At 41.6% G+C, this 27,908-nt stretch overlaps 1 protein-coding gene across 1 annotated transcript; it reads left to right on the top strand.

Annotated features, from left to right (window-relative positions):
• Positions 1 to 1,291: 1,291 nt before the first annotated feature.
• On the top strand, positions 1,292 to 25,496 carry ar (androgen receptor). Its single transcript, XM_080508328.1, has 8 exons — positions 1,292 to 2,450; positions 6,123 to 6,274; positions 6,966 to 7,082; positions 12,398 to 12,676; positions 16,209 to 16,353; positions 20,624 to 20,754; positions 20,830 to 20,981; positions 21,525 to 25,496. The coding sequence occupies exons 1-8, from the start codon at positions 1,318 to 1,320 to the stop codon at positions 21,681 to 21,683; spliced, it is 2,268 nt and encodes a 755-aa protein (XP_080364454.1). The 5' UTR covers positions 1,292 to 1,317; the 3' UTR covers positions 21,684 to 25,496.
• The last annotated feature ends 2,412 nt before the right edge of the window (positions 25,497 to 27,908 follow it).

The following is a 27,908-nucleotide window of genomic DNA, read 5'->3' as shown; positions in this document are numbered from 1 at the left end:
CGTTGGATATCAAACTGGCTCCGGTCAAACTGGAGGAGAAACAAACAATGTACCTGCCAGGTCTGGCTGGTTGGAGTTACATGTGGGTGACTAAACTAAAACCACACAACAAAACGAGAGGGGAGTGGAAATGTGGCTCGGCTGCTCATGTCTTGGTTAGTCAGAGCAGGTCATGTGATCTGAGTATTTAGTTTGGCACAGATTTTACACCTGATGCTCTTTTCTTATGCAACCTGAGCAGTCGAGGGTTGAGGGATGGGTGCCTCACAGTGGTGACATGTGGGCAGAAGGATCCAAAAACCAGTGACCTTTGGGTTACAAGTTCACTTCTGCAAGTCACATTGAACCCAAACTGATCTTTAAAAAAACACAATAACCTTTGGATGATAAATCTTTAGATTACTCCTAGTGTGTCATGATCAAGAGTTTGTATTTAATTTATTACATTTTCACGAAATCTTAAGTTAAAATATCGACACTTTAAAAAAAAGACAACCCCTTTTAACAATACTATAAGTAACAATGCCAATTGCTCATTAATTTCGCAGACTCCAGCAAGCACAATGCCATGATACTGATCTATCGTCTTGGGTCTGCTATACTCTGCAACCTCCAGTAAATAAATTGGGCACTTTACTTTTTTCATGGACATTTTTCTATCAATGTTTTCTTGTAATTTTGGGACTTTTGCAATGTGACGATCTGAGCCTCTGGCGTACCAGTCTTGGTACCCAGGCCCTATGTTTACTGCTTTAGGTCACTATGCATGAAGTTGTTTTGAAATGGGGGGCGTCTTCAGATAAATAAATAAATAAATAAATAGGCAGTGGAAATCATCCTGTAATACCGTGACGCTCGAAATGTGCTGCACACATGCAAGTCTGCTGCGGAACAGCATAATGGGGGGTTTGTTTCTTGGTGAAACCACTTGACATTTTTGTGCAAAAAAAAAGAAAGAAAGAAAGAAAAGAAAGAAAAAGAAAAAAACCCCAAAAACTTTATTATTAAATTTCACAAATGAATCACTCCTCGTCCTGTTTTTTTTTTTTTTTTTTAATTTAAGGGGGGGGGGGGTAGTTGACGGACACAGAAATGCCTCTCCTGAGTTGAGTTCATATTGAGCCTGAGCGCCTCTGACTCTCAACATCTCAGTTTAGGAGGAGTTTGTGACTCCTGCGGCTCTCCTAGGACCTTTAGTCTCCCGACGCCTGTTTCACAACGTGAGAGTTGGGCTGAGCGGCAACAATTACCGGGACCTGCGAAGACTTGTGTCGTGCAAAGTCCGGTTCTCCTGGCCAAGTAAACACTTTCCGGGAGATGAGCCAAACTAACCAACAGTTATCTTGTAGGAACATTTGGCCAGAGGGTAAGAAAATACAGGCAGGCGCTCCCGGTATGGCGCTGAAAACTGAGGAAACTCAGGTCTTTTTCTCCAGAAACCCGACGGGGAGCAGCGCCGGCAGACTGGCGGAGTCCGACCATGCGAACGTTTACGGATCCGGGCGCGTGAATCCCGCCGCCTGTGACATGGAGAAGCGGCGCTGTCAGACGGCCGCCGCTCCCCACGAGGAGTTGTCAAGCGCAGAGTGCCGTATGGGCGACAGTCGCTCGTTTTCTGCCTGCGCCACAATCTCGGAGACAGCCCGGGAGCTGTGCAAAGCCGTGTCCGTGTCTCTGGGTCTGGCCATGGAGTCCGGGGACACCGGCGAGGTGGACGCCGCGCTGCCCCCGCGTCTGACGGGCGACCATATGCGCGGAGAGTATTTTTTCGGGGCGGACGCGGTGCCGCCAAGCCGTCCCGGGGTCCCCGTGCCGTCTCCCGCCACCGAGTCCTACAGGTGTCCCGACCGGGAGGAGCGGCCGACGCGCGGCCAACTCGTCGGCATGTTCAAAAGTTCGGAGACCCCCGCGCCCTTCCACCAGCTCGCCTCCACCGGGACCCCCGACGGCTGCGGTGGCGCGCGGGGCTTCGCGCTGTGCGAGGCGGAGGACGCGGCTCCCAGAGACACCCGGCACCCGGAGCCCTTGCGCGCCGTCTCGTGCTCCTACGCTCCGGACAGCTTGCCGTCGCACTTTGCGCACCGGGCGGCGGCGGACAGGCCGTGCGCAGCCTTCAACCCGCCCGAGGAGAGCGGTTCCGGCGGCTACCCGCCGCATGGGTACAGCCTCAGGCTCAAGTGTGAGGACGGTGACTCCGCGGGGGTCTTGTGGGCCAGCAACTGCAACGTCGCCGACAAGTACAACGCGCAGCAGTTCTGGGGGTCGAAGCAGTGCGCGAGCGCGCACAGCAACGGGTCAAACGCTGCGTTTATATGTAATCCCTACGAGAGGAGCGTGGTGCGTCCTGAGCAGTGGTACCCCGGTGGGATGCTGAGGCCCCATTATCACAACTCTGGCTACATCAAGAGTGAAGTGGGCGAATGGCTGGACGTCGCCTACAACGACACAAGGTGAGTAGTACCTGAGGGATAACAACTGGGAGAATAGAGCACATGAAATAAAAGAGAGAAATAGTGGCTAAATGATAATGCAATTTCAACAAAAAAAAAAAAAAAAAGGGAAATGATTCAGTCTGAGCTTCTTCCGCCTCGTAAAGAATATGGGCAAATAAAATGGTAAAATGAGCTTCGTATTTAAAGTCTGACCCGTCTCATCCAAAATTTCATCCCCAGTCTGTTTTCTGGGACTGAATCCACCAGCAGCAAATGTTAACAAATTGTAAGACCTCATAATAAAGTTGCCAACATCATTACACTTGTTTACATTCAATTTCAACATGAGCCCAGTGTTTGGTGACAGCTATTTGTGGTCGTGATGTTTTTTTGGAATGACGCTGGAAACATTCATTCCACAGTTGTCTGTTCAATTACGCTCCAAGTAGTGGAAAAATGGAAAAGGAGAAGAAAAAAAATCTTCTGTAATTTCTTCTGTAAACGCATGATTTCAAACTTTGCATTTTATGTAAATGCGATGGAAATATTTAGTTACTTGAAGCTGACTTCAGTTTCACTATTTAATCTTTTTTTTTTATTAAGGTTTTTTTCTAAGTAAAGAATATTGAAAAAAAATATATACCCGGCATTCATTTGTAAAATATTACAATAAGATTGTTTGGCAAAAGCTTCGGTTTAATTTATTTGTCCTGCATGAACCTAACATTTGCACTTTCATGGTTTTCTCTTTAGCTTATAAATATTGAATGAATGACACGTGACTGTTTGGTAAACTTCTCCTGAGTACACCAAGTTTAAAAAAGGATCACAGAAAAAAAATAATTAGAAAAAGGTCAGTGTGACTGCACGGACTGAAACCACCCTAGAGAAATAAAGCCTTTTAAAGTGGAAGAATTTACGTGTTCCTGTGACATCTTTACACATCATGAGGCAATTTTATGAGTTTCAGTTTTTTTTGTTTTTTTTACATGGTCTGTTTTTACTTTTTTTTTTTTTTTTTTAAATGACTATAAACTTAATTTAAGTTACATTTGCTTGTTCTCCGAAATGCAAGTTTTGGCCTTGAGGAATAAAAACAACTTGGAGTGGAACAGACGATACACGAGTTGTTGAGTGTGCCGCAGACAGAAGTGTCATGCAACTGAGGTCATTCAAGGCCTTTTTTGGACGTGCGTGCGAGTTCACTGGGGTGAATGATTAAGAAAACTGTCTCACATCCGAGGCCTTTGGCTGTTGTTGCTCAGCACACAGAGACTCCACATCGCTGCGTATGTACAGCGAGTGTGGAAAGCGCAAGCATGAATGTAGGGAAGTCCGAGATGTCCCTGATTGTGAGGACAGTGAAAGCAGCTGCTCATCTTCCCATCACAGCTCAGAGGAGGTACAGGAGCATGTTCTGCCCAGCAATGATCTAACTTTCATCTGCTTTGAATAAAATAAAAAATAAAAAATAAAAAAAGGAGAAAAGAAGCTCAAGAATGCTGTGCCAAGTGGCAAGAGGTAGCACACACGCTGGTTTTGGTTTACAGTGCTTTGAATTTACTTAATGTTTTGACTGTAGAAAACCACAAGAAACGTAGGACGGACTCATATTTGAGGTCTTAAAGCAAGTCCACCTCGCTTCTATGGTGTGCAGTTCGATTACAATCCAGTAAACACAGAAGGGAAAGTGTTTGTGAGTATGTGTCTTTCACAAAGACCTCAGCCTTGTCTTGTTTATCCTGTTTATTGACGTCTTTGAAGTGTGGTGGATCCCTTCAAAGTGACGTGGCGCGGTTTTTGGGGAGTACACGTGTAAATTGGTTGTCCTGCCAAACTTAAACTTAGGTGTTCATTTCGGAAATCATTTCAAACGACGCATGCTGAAAAGTAGTTATAAAAGCGTCACGTACTATAAATGCAACAAGCATGACGTGGAAAAAAGAAGTGTGTGGTGTTTCCTTCTGTACAGCTCTGTGAGTGAAATTCACATCTGCATGCTTGTAACCTGACAAACTTCCAGGTCAGAGGACTGTTTTGTCTTTGATACGCCACACATATTTACCACAGCTGATACTGTGGCCATGTTCTGTGTGAGTGGGAATGGGACTTCTAGTTATTTCAGACACGGCAAGCTTCATTTTTTTTTTTTTTTTCCGACCTCTCTGTTGGAAAATCTCCTGAGAGATCAGTCAGTGGGTTTATATTTTGACATTTTCTTACATAAATGACACTGTTACATACTCTTGACTGAATACAAACCCAGTTCAGATGGAGTTGAGCTCATTTAGATGATCAGTCGATCATTGAAAACAATGAATGACACAAATTATACCCCTTTCCCCCCCCTAACACTGACACAACGCCACATTTTTATGTTTCTTGAAGAGTCAGACACCATGCTCTCTATCTGGTTGCTTCCCCAGACAAATGAAATGCCAGTGTTTTCTCACTTTTCTCACTGAAATTTAAAGAGATGTCTAAAAATATTCCTGGCTTCCAGATTTGAGAATTAAAAAAAAAAGAAAGACTTGATTTATTGTGGCTGATGTCTTCCTCATCAGTCATCCCATTGCATTGTCTGCAAGTTAAGGCAGCTAGGCTATATACAATCATAGATCAAATGAATCAATGCTTTAGGAATGTGTGTTAAAAAAAAAAAGAATATTTTTTTAATTTGCTGTAAACATATTATTTGCCAATTGAATCAAACTTTCCATTCTGTCAGGTGCGCATGATTTATAGCCACCTTTTGTTGGTCTGTGCCTTTGGAGCAAACGGCATACAGATCACACTCCCTGTCAATGGTTCCTAGGTTGCCGAAAGCATTCTCTGTCACATTTTTATTTTCTTAGCTCCTCACTGTTTAACCTGCCGTCTCATTTTAATCACAGCCTGACAGTTTTTCAAGTTTTACAGTAGTCTAATTACAGTCTGCATGGCAGTGTGCGAAATGAGTCTAATTTACACTGTGAGCCACCCGGGCTGTGATAAGGTTTTCTTTGGTGGGGGGTTTTTTCCCCCTGTTTTTTTTTTTTTTTTTAATTGAATTGCACAGAGAAACACTCGTTCGGTAAAATCCAGTTCCCCTGACTACATTCTGTCGTTTTGTCCGAGCAGTGGAGTCTCCCCACTTTAAACTTCATCCTTGTCTCTTTTAAAACCGAACCTTGATATCTTTAGCCGTGTGTCACTCGTTTTGTCTGAATCCTCTCCAATCTCCCTGTGTTCAAGGCTGCAGCTGAACCAGCTGACCCCCACCCCCCCACTCCCCCAACCCCTGGCCACAGAATTGGCACCTCAGCCTTTCCCACATCAAATTACCCTACTCTGTCCTTCCTTAAAAAACACAGAGGAACTCCAGCGCTACAGCGGAGATTTGATAGTAAATACTCTGTGGTTAGAGTCTTGGTGAAATATACAGTAAGGTTTTCCTGTGGTTGGATGAGTTCAAGGCATTGCTTTCCACAAATCAGGTATACGAAATGATTGCAAAAGTAATAATAATAAAAAAAAAGAAAAAAAGAGGATCTTCTGGCACGTCCAAGCTGAAGCAATTCAAGGAGGCGCTTCTGATGGAAATGAGTTACACAGTTGTAAACAATCAAATGCCAGTGTTTGTAACCCCTCACACATTCTCGATCTGTTTACGATTCCTCTAAAGTCAAGTTTTCCTGTGTTTGGTTGCAGGTTTGAAGCCGGTAGAGAGCATGTGTTTCCCATGGAGTTCTTCTTCCCCCCGCAGAGGACGTGTCTCATCTGTTCAGACGAGGCGTCCGGCTGCCATTACGGCGCTCTCACCTGTGGCAGCTGCAAAGTTTTCTTCAAAAGAGCTGCAGAAGGTAACGTTTAAAGCCGCGGTTTTCCAAAGTGTGTGTGGGGGGTGTGTGTGTGTGTGTGAGGCGGGGGATAGTTTCCCTCGGGGGACTACCGGAGAAACATTTGGGGTGGGCTGCAAATGAAGGAAATAACATCCAGATTTTTGATTATCAATCATGATTTTTTTAAAAAGTGCAGGATAAAACAGAATTTTTTTTTTTTTTTTCAAAAAACATTTTCAGGACTGAATTAATTTTATGTCGTCTGCAAAACCGTAACAGCTATGTCGGATGCAGACTTCATATAAAGTCCTACCAGATATTTAAAAGGATAAGCAGCCAGAGTTCTGGTTTTATTGTTTATGGATCCCAGCAGTTGTGAGCTATTTTGTGAGAAACATTAGGAAGTCGTCTAAATAATACGACATGGTTTTTAGACAAAGTATTGTGGGGGAAAAAAAAAAAAAAACAGCTGGTGGGCGTGGAAAATCTGTAAAATACCCCTATTTTAAAGGTGCTCAGTTCGGTACACCCTCAAACCTCCCCTCTCGGCAGCTCCTCGCCTTTTTTCTCTGCACACAGTGACACTTGTTGAAGACCCTGTCGCTACTTTCTACACTCACTAACGGCAATGTTCACGACTCCTCTCTCGTTGCAGTTGGAATTAGTTGCACGGTCACGCCGTTAAACTGTCATTTCTCTGTTTCTCATGCAGGCAAACAGAAATATCTGTGTGCAAGCAAAAATGACTGCACCATTGATAAGCTAAGAAGAAAGAATTGCCCTTCTTGTCGCCTGAAGAAGTGTTTTGAAGCTGGAATGACTCTCGGAGGTGGGTTGGCTTTAAGTACTAAATTGTGCGCCTGATTGTGATGACACAGCAACATTTTGCACATGCATATTAGCATCAGCCATATCTGGTGTGTCACAATACCAATATGCTTTTAATGTATATGTATACATGTGCAGCTGCAGTATGGCCTCCAACCAACACCAGACATGACTTGTTAAATGGACAAAGCGCACTACAGAGAAAGTAAAGTCCGGAAAGTGAAACTATTAATGGTTTTCCAAGACCAAGTACTTTATTCTCTCTACTCTGCACATCTTACAGTAGCTGGCTCTCTTCAATTGCAGCATCATCACAATAGGGGATGTTACTGATAATCAAGCCCCTGACTGAGCTGCCATGCAATTTGGACCTCTTCCATTCACTTCTCCTTACTGTCACCCAGACCTGCTCGTCATATTAGGCTGTAAAGATTGACATGTAGTGGACTAATTTTAGTCTTGTGTTCAATTTTCACTCTCTTCCATTTTCTCATTCTGCTAACGGTGAAAATTGTGCTGGAAGCACAAAGCTGACATGAGACATGTGAATTAAAGCAGCAGACATGCTGGTAATTTTGCCACCAGTCACTGACAAACCCATGGAGGGAAAATGTGATCTAATGCTGTGATTGTGAGTAAAAAGGCACACCTTTTCTAGTTGTGGCTAAAAAGATCCTTTCACTTATGTTCTCATCACAGACGTGTAATTCACTCCCGACATCTCACTGGGAAATTTAGGGCAATAATTTGTGGAAGTGGAAGTAGAAAAATTATATATTTGGTCCTGTTATCCTGGTTGGTTTGTACTCAAAATACTTCAAGGTAAGCCACGAAATGGTTAAGGAGACTTGTAATTGGATTAATTGTATTTTGATAGGTTTGTTACACGATTACTAATAAATCTCTGCTCCTGTCCATTAAATTACATGAGAAAATTAGATCAAATCTGCTGTTTGTTTCAATTATTGCAGTCGGTGAGGTCTGAAAAGAAGCTATAAAACATCTGACTCTTGTTTTCAGTTGTGTTTGGGATCAGTTCAAGACTAAAGCAAAGCTCCTTTTATTGCTCCGAGGTTTGATTTTTAGTCATTTGAATTCTGTATTATTTCAGGAATGTTAATTACACCAGCAAACAGAAGCCAAGCAGCCCGGGTTGCTTTTTGCCAAACCATGATAGCGGTTAGACTTCTGCGAGAACCTGAAGGAAGCTCACTGCGCATCCGCACTTTTTCACTTCTTCTGGAAAAGCACTTTGTGGATTTACCATGCTTAAAAAAAAAAAAAAAAAACTTTGACAGTTGAAGACTTCAACCGCCTGGTATTATTGAACATGGATGCGTGAAATTTCTGTCAAACATGTACAGTGGCTACCGTCTCACAGCCAGGAAACGAGAGTTGAAGCTTTTAAAGTTAATGATTTACACAAGCCACCGTTTTCCTTCAGCTCCTGGGTGAAAAGTGGCTGTGGGTGACTCTGGTTTGGCCAGGCAAACACCCTCTGACAAGATTAACTGTATTACTATGATAAATAAATAAATATATCACACGCACATGCACAGAGGCACACGCATATAAAGCGAGTGCAAAGCTGAGAGTTCCACATTGCATGTAAAGCCCAGTTAATAGTTTATTTTGCATTTGAACTCAGAAAAAAACAGCTAATGCTCATTACTGTAATTACAGAGCATGGGTCCCAGAAGTTTATTATGACATTAGTAGACTTATGCATCAAGCTCGAGGCAGCGGCCAAACCTATTTTCCCAACCAACTTGCTGAAACGTTTGTTTTTTTGTTTTTTTTTTAATGGAGAAGTTAGTGTTCCCAGGCCAAGTGGGAGCTCTCGTTCCTCCAACCTGTCCAGAGATCTTGTCTCAGGGTCCTCGGGTCTGAAAAGAAACGCAATGTTTGTACCTGCTGTTAATGGAAAAGAGCTCAAACTATTTAAAGATGTTTTCTTTATTAGACTCTTTACACTCGGTTTGTGTGTAGTATTGCAGCTCAGACATAAAACCACAGAAGTCAAATAAAGTGAAAAGAGTAGACACGATGAGCTGCGACTGATGATTGCTGTACGCTGTTTCTCCACCTCTTCTCGGTTGAGTGCAAAGTAGTTGAGAGACTTATTATATATCCTTTTCAATAGCTCAAGAGAGCTTGCTTTGGCTTGATTAACTTGTCATTCAAGAGAAAAAAATGTCAATAAACTGAGCAGCTGATCTTTTTCAGAGTGAAAATAGATATTACAACAGGGCTGTGTATTAGATTACATGTGCAGATCATGCTGATTTAAGTTGTGATAGGGGTTTTTCTTTTTTTAAATTAAAAGGTGGAATGTTTAAACAAGAAATACCAGAATTTCCCCAGCCAAAATGCTATTCCAAGCATGTGCATGCTCGCTAGTAGTACATGCTATTATGTAGAGGTCATGACAGGTAACCATATTAAAAGCGGATGCTTAATGCAATTAAATCACATTGGCACCATCATATCACAACATCATTTTGATATTATAACTGAATCATTCTCCACAATTACTCTGACATCTTTAGGTTTATTGGTATGTTGTGGCCTATTTATCCATATTTACTGTCTTGGGTTGGGGTTAGGGCGTAATGTTATGTTGTAGTTTTCATAGTGTTCTAGTGTAAATGCCTACATACAATACAAACACAGGCAAATTCCCTCAAAAAAAAAAAAAAGTCCTATCTGTTTATGGGAACAAGTAATAAGGTCAGTAAGATGTTAATCTCACAAGTGATTTGTTGGGTTTTATCCGGCATTTTCTGCTTCTTTTGCTGCACCTGCTGACCCTTTTAGAAACACAGTTTACATCAGTGAAATAATGCTGCAATGACTCACAACCTCGACATGAGAGTGAGCGCCAAGCAGGTCTTACAAAATCTCACATTACTCAAACCTTTTTAAGAGGGAGAAAAACATGCTAAACTGACCTTGTGCGCATGTATTTTTTTTTTTTTAAAGCTATCAAGACAAATATGTTAAAGATGGTAATGAAAATGATGATGACATTGACATGGAATAAAGTTAAACCACAAATACAAGTTTATTGAGCACAAAATGCCCGATACATTTCACAAATGCTGTTTGATTTATGAGAGTTACAGTCTACAGCTTGTTCACTTGAGGGCAGTTTTAGATGGAAACAAAATAGGAAAAGGGAAGAAAAGAAAAAAAAAAAACTGGCACCAAAACTTGGTCAGCCTTTACCAGCTCCCAACAGAGACTCTCAACAACAGCTTGGCTAATTCATGGCTCTCCCTGGAGTCAATCGATGGGTGCGATACGGTCTTGCTTGAATCCTTCGTTTTGGCGTCTCAGCGTGTTTACATTGGCTTCGGCTCAACTATTGAGATCCTGAGGTTAGTTCAACCCAACCTATTTACACTGCGCTCGGCAGAGAGCAGATGCCTGCCTGTGCCACCGTGCGAGACTCTCACGAAGGGATGATTTTTAATGAACCACTTTCACTTGAAATATTTGTTATCGGATCAGAAATGGGAATGTGAGACTTACAAATTATCCGCCTTGTACAATCTGCAATTTTCTCTCAACCCTGTTACTTTTGAGAAGGTCTTAAGTCGTGCCTAAAACTGGCAATTCAATATTTATCAAACTGAACTGAAGAGCCGGGCGACAGTTTTAATGAGACATTTGGAGGAGCTGTGAGAGGAGACTGACTGCACAGTGATTAACATTTACTTTTTTTACTGTCAGTCAACAGCACTAAAAATGGATTAAAGAAATGATAAGTTGCCTCACGTTTAGAATATTTGGATTTTTTTTGTTTTTCCCCCAAACCTACGGTACATTTAATCGTTTATGAGTGGCATCATGAAGTTAGGCCAGATTTGAGGTCTGCTTGCACTTTGAAATAGCCTAAACAGCAGAAGTGTCTGTTCTCCGGTGCACTCGGCACATTGTCACCGTTTGTATTTTGTGTCACTCAGCGGCCTGCACAGCTGTCATTCTGAAATAACAGGCCGAGCTGAAGACCAGAACAACCTGTGATTGACTGAAGTGAATGATTGCCCATCTTAAACCTGTCTGTTTAAGAGGAATGTATTTGGCAGCTGCTTGGCAGAATACAATTACTCCAATTTGATTGCATTGCTGCTTCCTATACATGACAGACTACTCCACCGAATCGAGGGTCTTGCTCCAATTTAGCCTCTAAGTGGAGGTTGCCATATGGAGCAGCTGCTGCAGGAAATAAAAACTGATTCAGACCCAGATTTTTTTTTAAAAACAAAAGAAAAAAACCAAACATACGGTTTTGGTTGATTTAGTTTGTTCTGAATGCAAATCTACACTAATTTTTGACATCAAGAATCTGAAAAATCACCTAAATATGAGTAGATTACTGATTTGGTGACGGATGTCTTTTTAGAGCGCTGAAAATGCAAAGGAAAGAAAATAATCTCGGCTCCCACATCGCCCAGTGAGGACTAACACTCTATGACGGCAGGCTTTTCCATCAGACGAGGCTCATCTGTTCAGCGAGTTTTCTTGCAAATGGAATATGATTCAATATCTTTAAAGCTATTAGTAGGTCAGTATTGAGTATTGTTGAGTAAAATTGATATTTCTTTAAGAAGTTTACTTAATACCCGCGGTTGCAGCATGAAACATGTCTGACAGATGATTTGAAACGTAGGCTCGCATTAATTCACAGCTCAGTAGCTGTAGATTTTGCTGACAGTATTTTTTTTCTTTCTTTCTGTTCAAACGACTGAAACAGTCAATGTGTTTTTGTTCCACTTGTCTTATTTATAATTTCTCCCCATTAATTATTCATCAGTTGTTGTTTTTTTCTCCAAATGGTATCATCACATTATGGTTCGGTTCACATCCCACGATTATTCCGAATGGATTAAAACAGTATAACAAAGGATTACGAGACTAATTCATCATTCAGGTCTTCAAATCACCCACAAATACATTAATCTGTTTAAGCAGCATTAGTTAGCAATAAACCAAGAGGATTAATCCACTGGATTTCTCCTCACTGTTATATTGTTGTTAAAATAAATACTATATTACCAAGTAATCTTATGCCTGTGGAGACTTGGAACCAGATCTGTTTGTTATGTAGTTCTGTGACATATTGGTATTGGATGCTAAACATGGTGTAGAAATTACAACAATTACACTCTCTGCACTCTGTGCAGATGGATATAAAACAATGTTGTTGAAATACTATTTATTTGCTGGTCCGACAGCCCCTTGATAGTGTCAATTTTGACTTTAATAAGAGATCAGATTTAATTTTTAACAATGAATTGCTCTTGTTTGTAGCACGTAAGCTAAAGAAGATCGGCCAGCAGAAGAACCCGGAAGAGGAGCATTCGGCCCACGAACCCGCGGAGATGATCAACAACATCTCACCCAAGTCGGGCCTCCACTTCACCTCCCAGCTCGCCTTCCTCAACATCCTGGAGTCCATCGAGCCGGAGGTGGTGAACGCGGGGCACGACTGCGGCCTTCCAGACTCGGCTGCGTCGCTGCTCACCAGCCTCAACGAGCTGGGAGAGCGACAGCTGGTCAAAGTGGTCAAATGGGCCAAAGGATTGCCAGGTAGGCGACCTGTCGAAGCAGTGTGCCGTGAATGCAATCTGTTGCCAACGCCATCGAGGACAGGGGAGAATCGCCCGTTGCTATTTATGCAAGAAATGAGAAACGCGACAGAGTGAAACCCGCGCTTTGACCAGCTGACTGAGGCAGAAACGGCTAATAAAAGCAAGCACTTACATATTGTTCCCCCTTAAGTTGATAACAAAGGGCTGCTCATTTACACATTTATCAGACACGGAGTGCGATCAGCATACAAATAAGTTTTCCAGTCTCTGTGTGCTCACTTCCTACTTCTCAGGGAGTTGTCAACCTTTCTGAGTTCCCTCTGCTCACAAGCAAGTGACTGCTTGTCAGCCGTTTGCTGCAGAACAAGAAACTTCTCGACTTTCTTGGAGCTTTTTTCAATACAAATGTCGGCCTGTTATGTGTGTTGATGAGATGAGATCAAACCGATTCAACGAGCTAAAGAGTCAACAACATGCTCTAAGGAACCGCGGGGGGAAAAGCAGAGGAAAATGATCAGTGCTGTTAAATTGGCAATACAAGACCGTCGTGTCCAAACTTAACGCTTTCAAGCAGTTCTTTCCTCATACATGCTGGACTGTGTGCGCGGAGCTGTGTCACTGTTAGTTTCAGATTGTAAAAGCATGTAGTAAGTTTGATGATTTGTTGCACAAATTGAACCCAAATTGAAAAGTTTACAAAAAGAATGATTTCATTGAGCTCGCACTCCGTCTTAAGACGAGAAATGAGCCCGATATTATCTCTCTTGTCAAAAATCATACTTTGAAACCAATGACTGCTATTATGCAGCCCAATTTTAAACCAAAAAAAAAAGAAAAGTAAAATCATGTCTTGAGCCTAATTTACTGAATTTCGCCATCGTTAATTTGAGGAAATGTAAAGACTAATCATGCAAATGAATGAAATGACAAAATATTGCCATTTGCACTGTATAAAGCCGCCCACGTGATCAGTTAATCACATTTAAATGACTGTGCCCACTCCATCAGAAATATTTATTCAAATTGTCACTATTTGTTTTCTTGTAGACCGCACATTTCCAACAAATTAGTGAAATTAAAATTAGGCACTCAGTCCTAAAACAGATGCCATTTTCAGAGAAATATCACAGATGTAATCACTAAGGCACTGGACAAACAAGGGAAATATTGTAATGAGTAAAAAAAAAAAAAACTGCACAAATTGCAGACTCCATTTGTTCAATCAATTACTGTAAGCCTAAGTTAATTTATGACAAATGTTTGTTGAAACCGGTTAAATATGTCAGATGATAAAATAAATGGGATGAATCTGCCAAGCTGCAGCTATTTGGAAGCCATGTGTGTTTCTCACATTAATATAGGATGAAGAGTTGCACTGCGACCTCCAAGCATGATCAATACACCTATAACACACGTTGTGATGTCGCAATGGCTTCGGTCGCTATGATTGAACTGCATTAAAAAAAAAAAAAAAAAGAATTAAGGTCACTTGTCCAAACTAGACTTGAAATGCTATCTGATGTCACCATATTTCCCCATGATGTAAAGCGATTAAACCTTTGACACAAGCTGTGAGAGCTTTTTTTTTCAAATCTCTTCTCACCGAGGAAAATGTCACTTTGCCTGCAAACAGCCATTCAGTTATTCTTCTCTCACCGGTGTTCGTCCGGCAAATAAATTAACAAATGGAACAAGATTGAATAATGATCTTGCATGTTTGATTAAGTATTAAGTTGCGGATTCCGTGGATCAAAGGATTGAAATCTAAATCCAATACAGGAATGAGTTATCAGTATTGTCCTCTGAGCTCAGGTTTACCTAAAAAAAAAACGTGTGTGTGTCTAAACAGGGTCAGGTATTCATTCAGGTGAGCGCCTTTGAAAGTGCTCCACATAAAACTAACAAGCTGCTGATGAAGAAAACAGTCACTCATGGGAAGAAAACAGAATAAATCCCGAGAGTATTTAAAGAAGATAAGATACGGTAAGATAAATACATTTTAAATAATGGCCATAAAGACGTGTCTTCAAACAGCAAGGCTGGAAAAAACTGAACTGGGGTTGTGCTATTTGAGCGTCTCCCAGCAGGCTGTTTGGCCAGCTTGGAGCATGAAAGCTCTGTGTTGGGGGGGGATCTCCGGTTCGCACACTGCAGGCGTGTCATACAAACAGTCTGGTGTGAGACCCTCCAACGGCTTTACAAACAACTCACGAAATCTGAAAATCAATAGCAGCAGAAGCACAGAGCGGCAACGTTGTCATTTAAGTAAGTGTTGCAGCAGAGTTTTCAAACAATTGTCACGTGTCACTTTGTTTACCAACTCTACTTTACAGTGCAAGTGACTGCATGTTTTCTTTCTGGGTCACCCAGGGGGAAATATGTGTATCTTGTGCGATCATAAAGTAGATATATCAAGGAGGGAACCTGTTCTGCAACTCTTGTTGCCTGGTGGTTTTGTTTCAAAATAAGTAAATATAAAAAAAAAAAAATTCTGTGGCTAAGTTCCCTGTGAATGATACTACAAAGACTTAAATACTGAATTGCAATAAACCTGCACTGCTGCACCACACTTTATTTTGTTCTGTCATTATGTTATTGCTCCTTCCAGCTCCTGATTTTTTTTTTGCTTCTTAGTTTTCACGAGAATTTTTTGTCTCCTTTTTTTATTTATACCACGGAGCAATTGAGAAGGAGCGCTGAGCTCCCACCAGCACATAACATTTGATCTGAACATATTGATGGAGGAAGTTATTAAAAATATCAGTGTTACAGTAAATAAATCTGAATTTGCCCGGAAAAAAAAAAAGAAAATCAAAGGTGCAAAACAGAAAGTACTTCTTCTACTTTGGTCATTTTCAAGCTTTTTAATAAGTTTTTTTTTTTAAGGGTATCTTTTGAGAAAAAGTTTGTATTTAGGTTTGTGGGAGCGTTGTCGTTGGTGGCTCGCTCGGCCAACCGCAAGCAGATTATTCCGTCCTTTCATCAATTCAGTTACTGGATTATTCCCTGGCCTGCCGGCGCTCTGAAACAGGCTGGCCGGTGGGAAGACGCAGCCCGTCCTACGCAGCCCGGGTCTCCGTGGGAGGAAGTCTCTTTCTTAGGGGTTTATTTCACGTTTTCCCTCTTTCTCTGTTCCTGTTTTCCTCAAAACGTCTAGCATTCGTCTGGCAACAAGAAACAATCCGCGATTATTCTGTTCATGTTTTTCAGCTGCAAGAATGTTGAGACTTAAAGATAAAATGAAGAGCACAGATTCCACTTGAAGTGGTGTATGTCGTCTGCATAGCTACTCAGTGTAGCAACTTGTTGATGTAGACGCATGAAAAAAAAGAAGAAAAAAAATCACCATTGCAAACTTTACAAGTTAAATATCTTCCACTATACCTAATTTGTTTTCCCTCAGTCCGATTCCATGGATATTGAGTGAACACAATCCAGAAATGTGTTAATGAGAATATGAAATAAAGTAATTTATTCTTCCATGACTCCAAAATGTGTCATACTTTATGTTTCCAAATCTCTGTGCCCAGGTTTTAGAAATCTCCATGTGGACGACCAGATGACTGTCATCCAACATTCATGGATGGGAGTGATGGTGTTCGCGCTGGGATGGAGGTCCTATAAGAACGCCAACGGCAGGATGCTTTACTTCGCCCCGGACCTCGTGTTCAACGAGTATGTACACCTCTGAATTCTTAAATTCAATTATGCTCCCTAAAAGGATTTCATTAGGGGGTGACCGGCGTGCTGTGCACCTCATTATATTTAGAGATCACCCCAAGTGAGCAAGCTGGTGCTTTTATTTCCCTTCATCTCTATCTCACTCCATCTTTCTCTCATTTGCCTCCCTCTTATTGCACAAACACAAAGACATACCCAGAATTTAAAAAAATGTAAAGTAGAGATGGTTGCAGGCTTTTTAGGACCTTGTTCGTCCAATTTCCTCCTTAGGTGTTCTTTTGTTACTGTGAAATTAAAGCAGGGGAACATTTTTCGGCATTCAGACTCTCGCGGCCCGGCAGAGTGAAGCCTGACTCGGATCTGAATATGAATATTTCAGACAATGAGTGGGGTCTGTCGGAGTGTGAGTGGGGGATGGCTACAACCACTGAACACTTGTTTATTTCTATTAAATGTTTACTACTGTGGATGCGCGCTAGGAGGTAATGTAAATCAAGCGTTCCTGATAATATCTATGTGATCTGAGTATGTATAGGACACGGGATGTTATGCAGAATATATTTTAATATTTAATCATATCTTAGCGCTGGGATAATGAATCAGTTTCTGTCTGAAAAAGCTTTTTTTTTTTTTTTTACGCATTTATTTTTTGGGTTTTACACCTCACCATTGAAAGTTTCTCAGTGGACCCGATGGAGTCTCTGCTCAGAACGATAGCATGCTGATGGACGTGATAGTAAGCTGATAGGAAGGTTCCAGCATGTGATGGGAGCATGATGAAAAGCACAGCCGTGTGCAAAATATTCGACAAGAAATTTACATTTGTCCAAAGCAATTCAAATCTGTGGTATCGCCTCAGTCGCCACGAACGCCGACACGCAACAAGCCGGAGGTTGCCGGCTCGCCGTCGAAGGTGCCGTCTCCCTCCAGGACTCGCTTCTTTGTGCATATTTGATGTTGGAAGGTGCCGACAGGCCGAACGGGCGTCACGCACTGCCAGATGTCGGCCTTTCCACTTCCACCAGCAGTCTTCTGATATCAAAATGCATTGATTTCACAGGGTTGGAGGACTGAGATCTTTCGAAGGCTTGAAGCCCTTCGAGTAATGATCTATGTGGAGTTTCCTTGATGACAGGACAGACTTGTGATTATGAGCAGCTCTTTGAGAAGCCAAGAAACTTGTATTTTGATTTGGGAAACATCTGTTCGTGTTCCATTCCACATTTGGTTGTGATGAGTGCAATTGTGCAGATTTTTTTTTTTTTTTTTAGAGAAAGGTCTTGCTGAAAAGAGCCATTTGTGCTCCGCAAACTTTCACTGAATAATTTGTATTTATTTTTTAACATTTATTTTAACTTACTCCTTTGAACTATCCAAGCAGCCATTTGTTGGGAAATGTGATGATTAAGTGACGGTTTGAACAAAAAACAAAGTATTTGTGTAGAAGTGTGGGAGGATGAGCCCTCCCCTCGGGGAGCTTGAACCGCCTGGTGACCCCCCCCCCCCCCCCCTCGCCACTTTCCTTCTTAATGTTTTTAACATTATACGATATTTTTTGTTAACAGTAGTTAGATCCATTTTCTTTTAATTTTGAAATACCTTCATCTGGTAAGTCTTTATATGGATTTTATTTTTTGTTTTTTTAACTTGAACTTGTAGGGTCATTCCAAAAATGACACTCCTTTACACTGAATTCTATTACGAAAATGTGTGTTTTTCCACAAAATGACCGTTGTATCCTCCACTTATTTCTTATTGTCTCTCTTACAAATCAAAAGAAAACAAATGATGCTGGGAAAAGGCAAAGCGGCTTCTTCCCAAACCCTGAAAGATATTTCCCTGCCCCCCCCCCCCCTCAAGTGTAGTGACGCCCCCCAGGGGAGATGCGCCCCGCACTTTGAAGACTACTGCTCTAGAATACACGTTCATCACAACAACTCAACATCTGAAATAGCAGATTTAACATATTAATCAATTATTATAGTCACTCTTGAGTCTTTCGGATGTTAATATTGGACTAATAATCTAACTTTATTATATAACAGACTGTGGCGTTTCCATGCATTCAGGACTTGTTTCACAGTAAACGCACACAGATTCGAACGTATTATAAATTCAAAGTTTGGTCGATGTTGCTTGTGCATCTTTTCCTACCACACTCTGCTTTTCCAGTCAACTTTCCATGATTCTGCTTTAATGCAGCGAGCCCTTTCAGCAATCATCTTCTGTGGCTTGTCCTCTGTGTGCAGGGTGTTATTGGATGTCTTCCGGACAGCTGTCGAGTCAGCGGTCTTTCCCAGGGAGAGTGCTAATGTGCATCGCGCCTAATTGAGAAGATTTATGGTGTTGATTCTTAATACCGTCTCTCAAATTCGTAATGACACGTCTCAATATTGCGAGAAACATATAATCATCAATATTAAAATCGCGAAAGTCCAAAAAACTGCCAAAATGTATCAGACTTTTCCGTGAAAACTTTTGTGAGATGCACCAATTGTTGAAAAGATTATTTTAATTTTAATAGGATTCCCTAAAGTGTAATTTGAATGTCAGAAAATACGACTGCACTAATCGAATTTTTTTTCTTTTCGGGTTATTTTATCTACAGCCAAATTTCAAATTATTGCAAACCAGAGATATCATGATGGAGGCCAAATTTACTCGGTTGTTTTTCCAGGTGTGGTGCAGCAGCGCGGCTTTTGAAGACTAAACTGGTGCTGGTTGGAGACGGCGTAAGCAAGAAATGTGGATAATCTAAGATAACGGAAAGAAATGTGGGCAGAAAGTGTTAATGGACTGAAGTGCTCCTTGTCGTCTCCTAAATTTGCTGCTTACCATCTCCTCCCAATTCAAGTCTGCTTCAAAAGTGGTTACCCCCCCCCAGTACAGTCATCGTAATTGGAGGGGGAATTAAGGACTGACTGAAAAATATGGTCTTTTTTCACCAAGAGTGGAGGTGTTCTTATATACCTCAGCTTCATTAAACTCCAGCACAATCATATTGGACCCGGACTGCTCTGGTTTTAATGGGTTAGAAAAACAGACTGACGTTATGAGCAGGACAGTCAGTGGGGGCATATATTCAGATGCAGGGGTTACGTGACATGTTCAGCCGCTACTATACCTGGCCTTCTGAGAAGTGTTTATAATTCGTGTTTCATATCTGTGCAGCTAATAGAGGATACGCCTAAAACACCCAGATCGCTTTGCTCGCCTGGAGAGTAAAAAAAAAAAAAAATGCCCCAATAAAGAGTTTCTGCAGCATTAAGCCTGCCTGTAACATTCACACATTTCACATTAAACAGTGATTTGGGCTGAAAAAAATCAAAAGGTGAAGCAATGCTGGGGAAGAGTCGTCAGCTCTCATCCACCGTGTTTCAGATTCCTACAATCTTATCTTACCGCAAGTAGGAATGTCAAAGAGCATATTTTCCAACTCAGATCTTTATTTTAACTCGGCCGACTGTTTGGCTGTTTCAGGGCCTGTGTGGCTGCCGCGCTTTCGTGTTGAGAGTTTCTTCAGTTTCTGAAACGTGATCAATCAGGACGAAGATTGCAGTTACTGTGCTGCTTTCTGCCTGTCTCACAGCCTTCTTCGGTTTATCTGGAAACTGTGCAGTGGCAGGATTACACACTGGCCCGTGCGTATTATACGTTGATACAATCACATATCTGAAGCCCTGCATTCATTTCCAGAGAACATCCAGCTCTATTTTGCTGCCTCTTTTTCCCTCCATATTCAGGTCTTTTGGTGACATTTCTATTCTAATTCCTGAAATGTGCTCCATTTCACCTTCATCTTCACAGAATGAGAATGAATATGTTACAAACCATCTATTTCCTGATTCATATTAAAGGCAGAACGAGTTTGCGTTGGAATAGACGGCGAACCTTGATGACAATGTCTCTTGTTCACCCACCGCTCGCTGGAAGTGAACATTAAATACCCATCCGGATCTTATCATGAACTTTAAACAAAGATAGGCAGCGGGTTTCCACTATAACAAGGGTTGTGTATTTTTAATACCTTGCCCCGAGATAGTGAAGATGACACAGCAGAAATCTCGATTGTTATAATCTCATTCAGCGCCGCGGTCCCCGTTACCGCGGCGATGGATATGGATTTAACCTCTGACATTCTTTATTCTTCAGTAGTCATTTATTACGGAATAAACGTCGGCGGCGTGAACCAATCTGTCCGTCGCCGCCTGCGATTTAACTCCGATGAGTTCGCACGATCTCTGACCCTGACCTCTCTCCGCAGAACTCGGATGCACATTTCCACCATGTACGAGCACTGCCTGCGGATGAGACATCTGTCCCAGGAGTTTGTGCTGCTGCAGATCACCCAGGAGGAGTTCCTCTGCATGAAGGCCCTGCTCCTGTTCAGCATCCGTAAGTACTGTCCCGCGTGTCTTGCGACCGCAAGTCGCCTACGCATCCATCATTCTCTCGCTGCTTTCCCACCAGTTCCCGTCGAAGGCCTGAAGAGTCAGAAGTACTTCGACGAGCTGCGCCTCACCTACATCAACGAACTGGACCGCGTCATCAACTATCAGATGACGGCCAACTGCTCTCAGAGGTTCTACCAGCTCACGCGGCTCCTGGACTCTCTGCAGATGGTGAGATTCGCTGTTTTTTTGGTTTTTTTTCGGTAACAATCTCTCTCCAGTTCGCCGTTGTTACGTTCACATAATCGCGCCCACGACACGATGAAGGGATCAGACCTTCGATTCTGCTGTTAAAGTTCCTGTAGGCCAGGGTATGTGAACATGTGCAGTTCACCAAGTCTGACAGATTGGAAAAAGGCTGGAAAGCAAGAGTTGTAATTGCATCACACAGAGACATTTCTTGGCAATTATACTAAAGGCGCAAGTGTGTTTTTGATAGGCTGTGAAAAAAAAAAGACAATAACGTAAGGAGAATCTGATACTTTAATAAACTAATAGCTGCTCTTCAGGGTGGAAATAAAAACCGAATGGACAAGTTTTAGATGCTGTTTTTTTTTTTTTCTAATCCAGGCCACCTGTTTTCAGACGGACTGCGCCATGTGTATACCCTATGTTTTCATGACTCATATTTCCTGAGTTTCTGTCAAAACCTTGCTCGTAGGAAATCTCATTCAAATGATACTAACACGTCTTTGTCTTCTGCTTGTGTTTCAGACAGTGAAGAAGCTCCACCAGTTTACATTTGACCTCTTTGTCCAGGCTCAGTCTCTCCACACGAAAGTCAGCTTTCCAGAGATGATCGGAGAAATAATCTCTGTACATGTACCAAAGATCCTGGCGGGTCTGGCTAAACCAATCTTGTTCCACAAGTAGAAGGTTGTTGTTTTGTTTCTTGTTTTTGGTTTGTTTTGGGGGTTTTTTTCTCCTCGATGAAAATGACTCATCTTTGCTGCCTCCATAAACTTAAACAAAGGCTTTGAACTGTTTCCTCACTTCGTTAGTCGAATTGCTTTTTCACTGTCCTGTAATCTTCACTTCATAGATTTGCTTTGGTTTTCCTTTTTTTTTTTTTTTCTTGTTGTTGTCCTTCTTCTTCATGACCGCTATTGAGATTTATGTCTCTTCAAACTGTTAAAAGCTTTTCTCTGCTGAGTTACAAGGCATCACCTGTCGCTGAAATGTTTCTGAGGGGGAACGCTTGTGTTTTCAGATGGCTTACAGATGCTGCCAAACAGTGAGTCTGTGAATCATGATCACAGAAAAATAAAAGTACCAGGGTCGGAATCTTACAATATGCATGTGACCTTAATTACCCACATTAACACCGTAAATTTAAATCTCAATAACAGGAAATGGCTCCAAGAGCAAATAAAAAATTTAATTATAGAAGTAAATAAATTCTTTGCATGAAAATCAGCTTCAAAAAAAAGAAAAGAAAACGTTTTTATGACTGCCTCCAGTGCATCTGCTATTTATGTTCATGAACCTCAGAGGGATAAATGCAACTTGTTAGGCGTTTAGAGGGTAGTTTGTCTTCGTGTGGCTGTTTGATACAGTTATCACACGCACTGGATGAGGAACGTCATGAGTTTGGAGCAAAACGCTCAAAACAACCCTGCCCTCCGGCATTTCAAGCGCCCAGGCTACATGGTGTGACATGACACCTAAATAATACCCCAACACTAACTAATTGTTTGAGAATAGCTATAGTCCAGAAACTCTTGTGTTCTGACAAGTGAAATTATTGTTTTTGTGGAGTTTTTTTTGAGGAACGTGACGACAGCGTGTCTCAGTGTTGATAAATCAAACAAACTACAGCTGGATGGAGAATTCGCTGATCCGTGACGGCACTGGCTTACTGATATGGAATTGGACTCATTGAATACTTTATTGGCAATACCACATGTAGCAGGGTTTGAGAGCGCCTATCTTGCTCCCCGCGGCTTCATCAAACTACATGTAAGTATCCCTACGCGCCTGTATTTGTTATTTCGTTACACAGCCGACAGTCGGTGAAGGTGAAAGATAATGACGCGTGGATAATGGATTGTTTCGGTAATTCAGCAACTGAAATATACGTCAGTTCCTACTATGTTGCCCATCCGCCTCCTCCTGCTGGTGAATAATGCTGAGTTTCTCACCTCCAGCCCTCAGTCAGCTCATCACGGACAAGAGAGGCCTCAGTTTGCGTCCCACTGCCACAAGGAAAACGGCCATTTCTGGACTGCTTTATCCAGCTCAGGCGACGTTTTAAGTTAGTTTTGGGGCTCCAGGTGTGTTTGTTTGATGGTTGCAGACCATGTTTCTTATCGCCGACGTTGTGTCCCTGTTGTAAATAGAACTGGAGGCGGTTGAAGACACCAATTGTTGTGCGTCGGTAAACTAATATAGAAAGTCGACTGCGTTAAATCGCTTGCAAGTTGAATCAAGGATTTAAAATTCACAACAAGTGAAGGTTTCTCGCCCCCATCGGAGGAAAACGCCGCCGATCATGTGTGTGGTAGTAGCAGACACACGACCAGAACCTCACCCCGCGGAGTTTAATCATAACGATACCATTCCTCACAAACATTCTTGTAACATCACTCTAATGTAAAAACGTTTGAACAGCAAGCACACCGACGCGGATCACGGCGCATGCGACTCTCACTTTCCAGCGTTTCCCTCCAGCTGCAGTCCGGGGATTGTTATTCAAAGCTTTAAGCTGTAAAAATGTAGAGGATGACCTTCGGCTGACGTGAAGCAAAAAAAAAAAAAAAAGAGAGAGATTGTGGCACAGCCTTAAAATCAGATTTTGATTTTTAATTCTAAATGAATCTGATTTGCCAATCTTTTCCAAAATGCTACGGGAGTCAGCTCTTGATCGGTGTTTCGTAAAGGCTTGAATCCATGGCGGACTTGACGTTTTCCCAAACACACTTGTGTACCTTTAGTGCATGCCCAGCTCTGGCTGTGTAAATACAGTGCCTTTTTGGACAGTGTCGATTTTTGACTTTTATGATGTCACAGTTGTGATTTTGGCAAAAAAAAAAAAAGATTAATGGATGTGAAATATGTGTACTTGAAGAAAAGAAAAGAAAACGATGTTGCACTATGTAGAGAAGGCAAAGCTCTTTGCACGTCCGCCACCATCGCCGGTGGAAAACCCAGCCAATCGGCGAGCAGCAGGATGGACACGAAGAAGAAAAGACGGCACCTTATTCAGACAAACAATGAATGTAAACTAGAACAAGTGTGCCAGGAAATCCGACATGAAGGCATAATTATGGACCAACAGGTCAACGAATTTATTACCAAATAAAAAGCCAAGTGAAGTGGACAGCCCTCGTGTGTTGAGCGGGAAAAGTCCTTGGATCTGTTTTGCCAAAACTTTAAGGAAAAGGACCAGGAAAAAAACAAATCCAAAACTGTGGAATGCCTTGAAGATAACTGATCCCAGATAGTTGAGCTGCATAGTATTAATTTGTGGAACTGAAACTATCATCAGTTTTTATAAAAAAAAAAAAAAAAAAGAACAAACAAAAACAAACCAGACCTTGTTTGTTCACACAACTTGGTCCACGCGATGCAGAATGTAATTTATGTCGTAAACGTGTCTTTTCAGTTCATGACATAGAATTGTAGCAGATTAAAACTCCACTGGGAACTCTGAATCGTTTGATAATTTTCTGCAAGTTTTTTACAACTCCGTGTAAATTTCAACAACTTTTTAAGGATGAAGTCACTTCTTTTACCGGCTTGTAGATGCATGCGTCATGTGGTCGTAATAACCGTACGTAAGTGCTGCGACGACGTCCATATATCCCCTTTCGACGACACACGTTTATCACGGTGCCATTGTTGCTCATTGCATGGCGTCGTCTCTCAACAACGTTTTGTTGTACTGTATCGTGATGAATTGACTACGATGCCCCAATTTTGGGGTTCTTGTATTTTATTTTTTTTTAGGGGGGTGAGGGTTCGTTTGTTTTGTAGCTGATTTACACACACCCAGCAGCTACTGACATAATACTGGCAATCTATTGGACGCCACTATAATCCCGTAATAAAACCACCGGTATACTGATGTCGAAGTGTAAAAAATGATTCACATGTCAAAGTAAAACATAAAAGTTGCCGATAAAGTCCTCTCTCACGTGGGGGAGGGGAAACAACCCCTCTTTCATAGCTTGTCCTTAAGTTCACTGTGCAGTTTGAGCAGATTTTACCACTCAGAAATGATCAAACTTTTTTCTTTTTTTTTTTTACATTGCCTGGATATTGTGAGAGTATTGCAGCACATTTCCTCTAATTAACTCTGCCTCTGAACAGTGCTGTAGTTTTTTTTTTTTAATGCTACTCTCGCTTGATTATAGGAGCGGGTGGGTTTGAGTGCATGGACGCACCTCGACGGGCCTTATACATGCTCCTGGAAGTTTTTAACTCTCATATGATCAAACGGTGTTTGTAATTTGTCAACGGACAGCAGTTGGTATGTGCCCAATGTACTGCATATTAACAAGCTTCTTTGTACATGCTACAGTGACTGTATATATTGATCAGTGTGTCGTCCGGTTCGGTGTCTCAACAAATGACTTTTTGGAGTCATCTCTTGTATGATTTCTATCTTTTGTGACCTGTGTTTTTTCAATATGTGTGTTTTTCAAAGATGTAAAGTTGCATCGTCTTTTAAAGGCAATTAAAAACAATCCCAACTCTGAGGGTGGAATGACTTTATTGAACTGTTGGGGGGGGGGGGGGGGGGGATTAATTATTTTAGGCATGTCTCAAGTTACTTGTCCCATATTATTAACACTCAACCTGTTTCGGTGTCTGGTCATGTGGAGTGTGATCGGAGTGTTAAAGCAGTAAAAAAAAAAAAAAAGTAAGGTCAGCTTAAAAAAAAAAAGAAACAGTTGAGAAAAAGTTTGAGCCAGAAAAACTTCACCATGACTCAAGTTTAATAGAGCTTTGTCTCACATAAACAGCACAGATTACGAAACGGGGAGCAAATAGTTTGGCCCAACTGCATTTCCCAGGTTTTTCGAAGGCTCATGCACGTCAGGTACTACAGAGAACTTATCAGTGAGGAAGTAACGAGATACAACTGCTGGCATTACTGAGATCAACCTCTATTTTTGGACCGTCTCGTGATTTACTTTGCACCTTTCAATCCTCCACAGGACCTCAGAGGATATTTTATACTTTAAAGGGCAGTGGAATAATGTGTCCTGACACGTGAATTATACAATAGAATCTCTTACAAAGTGGTGTAAAACTTGACAAAGCCACACGTTTCCCCTTTTCTACTTAAAAAAAAAAAGGTCCTTGAAATTTACAATAAAGTAAATTAGATATGACTTCTCAGCACATATTGCTTATGTTTGTGCAGTTTTCCACATTTCGGCACGACCGTGTTTCATATTTCATAGTATTTCCTTCAGTTTTTCATTATTAGTTCGGAAGAAACCATAAAAGTTACTAAATATGCCCATTAGTAGATTCTGAGCATGACCACAACTTAGATTAATATTTAAACCTTTTAATCTTAATTTTTGTTCTTTATTCTTTCCTCCAAGGAGAGAATTCCTGCTTTATAGCTACGTCTGTTTACCAAACGGTGCAACTTGATGTGGAGCGATGCAGCCTGAATGTAGATATATAATGCAGAAACAAATGCAAATAAATAGTTCATACTCCTTTTTTTTTTTTTTTTTTTGAATCAACAACTGTATTTGTAACTAAGAAGCATTAAAGCAGAGTGACCATAGTACTCTAGTACTTATTCGTCTTTTCACGTCTCCCTGCAAGTTTGGCTTTTTAAATGATGAAAAGCCAGAAAAATAAAACCCCATCAGGTCCTGCACATTAATCTGCACCTGAGGAAAATATTATCACCTAATTATTTCTGCAGGAACACACATTGTTTTGCGCGCTCGCTCCTATATTTCCCAATCACTGCGCTTGGCTTTAATATTTCAGGACTTTCCAGTGAGAGTTGAAGCCGGTGGCGGCAGGAGAGCAGCAGTCAGAGGGGGATCCAGGTATTGGCTGACCGGCGGAGATGAGGAGGGTCAAGCTGAGGAGGACGAGGCCGGAATGTGGAGGGAGGAGCCCACGGCAAAGCAAAATGCAACGTCCGACTGCAGACAACCATGGAGAACATGCTGATAGGAACCATTTTGTTCTCCTCATTCCCTCTGGTCTGGTTTCATTCAAACTTAACGGAGCCACATGACCGTTGCTTGGAGTCTGGTTGAGGTTCCCGGCGGACGGCTGATGCTGTGAGGGTTATTTATTCATTTGTCTATTTTGAGACAAATGAATTTCTTAATGCCCGCGTGAAAAATTAATTCGACTGTCGGGATCTCCTGACTGGGACACAGAATCAACAACGCAGCTTTGAGTAATGAGCTGTCATAAAACCTAAGTTGATGTTTAGCTTCTTTTTTTTTTTTTTTTTACAATAAACGTCAACAAAATGCTCCACAGCATTTAATAATTCACCAGTAGATGTTTGCACCCTGCAGCTGTTAAGGTCAAGTCTTCCTCTTAACATCCTGGCAAATAGAATAATTCAACATGCTTCCAATTACACAAATATTAAAGTAGCACAAATACAAATTTGTCAGAGGCATTAAAACATTGCTCGCTTCTTTTAAACTCCGTGTGTGTGTGAGGCCTATTTCTGAACCTATCTTGCAAACAAATGACACCAGAGGAACATGAACGCGTGTTTACTTGCTTTCACACTAATAATTAGTTTCCTGTAACTCAGAGGTATCAAACAAACAGCCTATTAAGATGTACAAACACAACCCAACGCCGAAACCCAAATCTAGGCAGCTGCAGTGAAAACGAGCTGAAACTAGACGAGCATCAAAACGCCGCAGGAACAGCTCTTCTATCTACAAGCTAGCAGAGACTCAGACCATCTTCTTCATTTGGAGGTCAAAACGCTTCAGCTTAATGAGCCTTTTAATAATCCGGACATTTTCAGAAGGGCTCGTCGCTCAAAAAACAAAAAGGGAACATTGTCGGTATCCGTATCTTCAAATCATATATTTGAATAATGTATTGGTCCGAGCGTCTGATGTCCCAGCGGAGGAAGACTTGAGG

The sequence above is a fragment of the Blennius ocellaris genome (genome assembly GCF_963422515.1).
Source record: "Blennius ocellaris genome assembly, chromosome: 14".
Taxonomy (NCBI): Eukaryota; Metazoa; Chordata; class Actinopteri; order Blenniiformes; family Blenniidae; genus Blennius; species Blennius ocellaris.
This window is presented reverse-complemented; position numbering and strand designations above follow the sequence as displayed.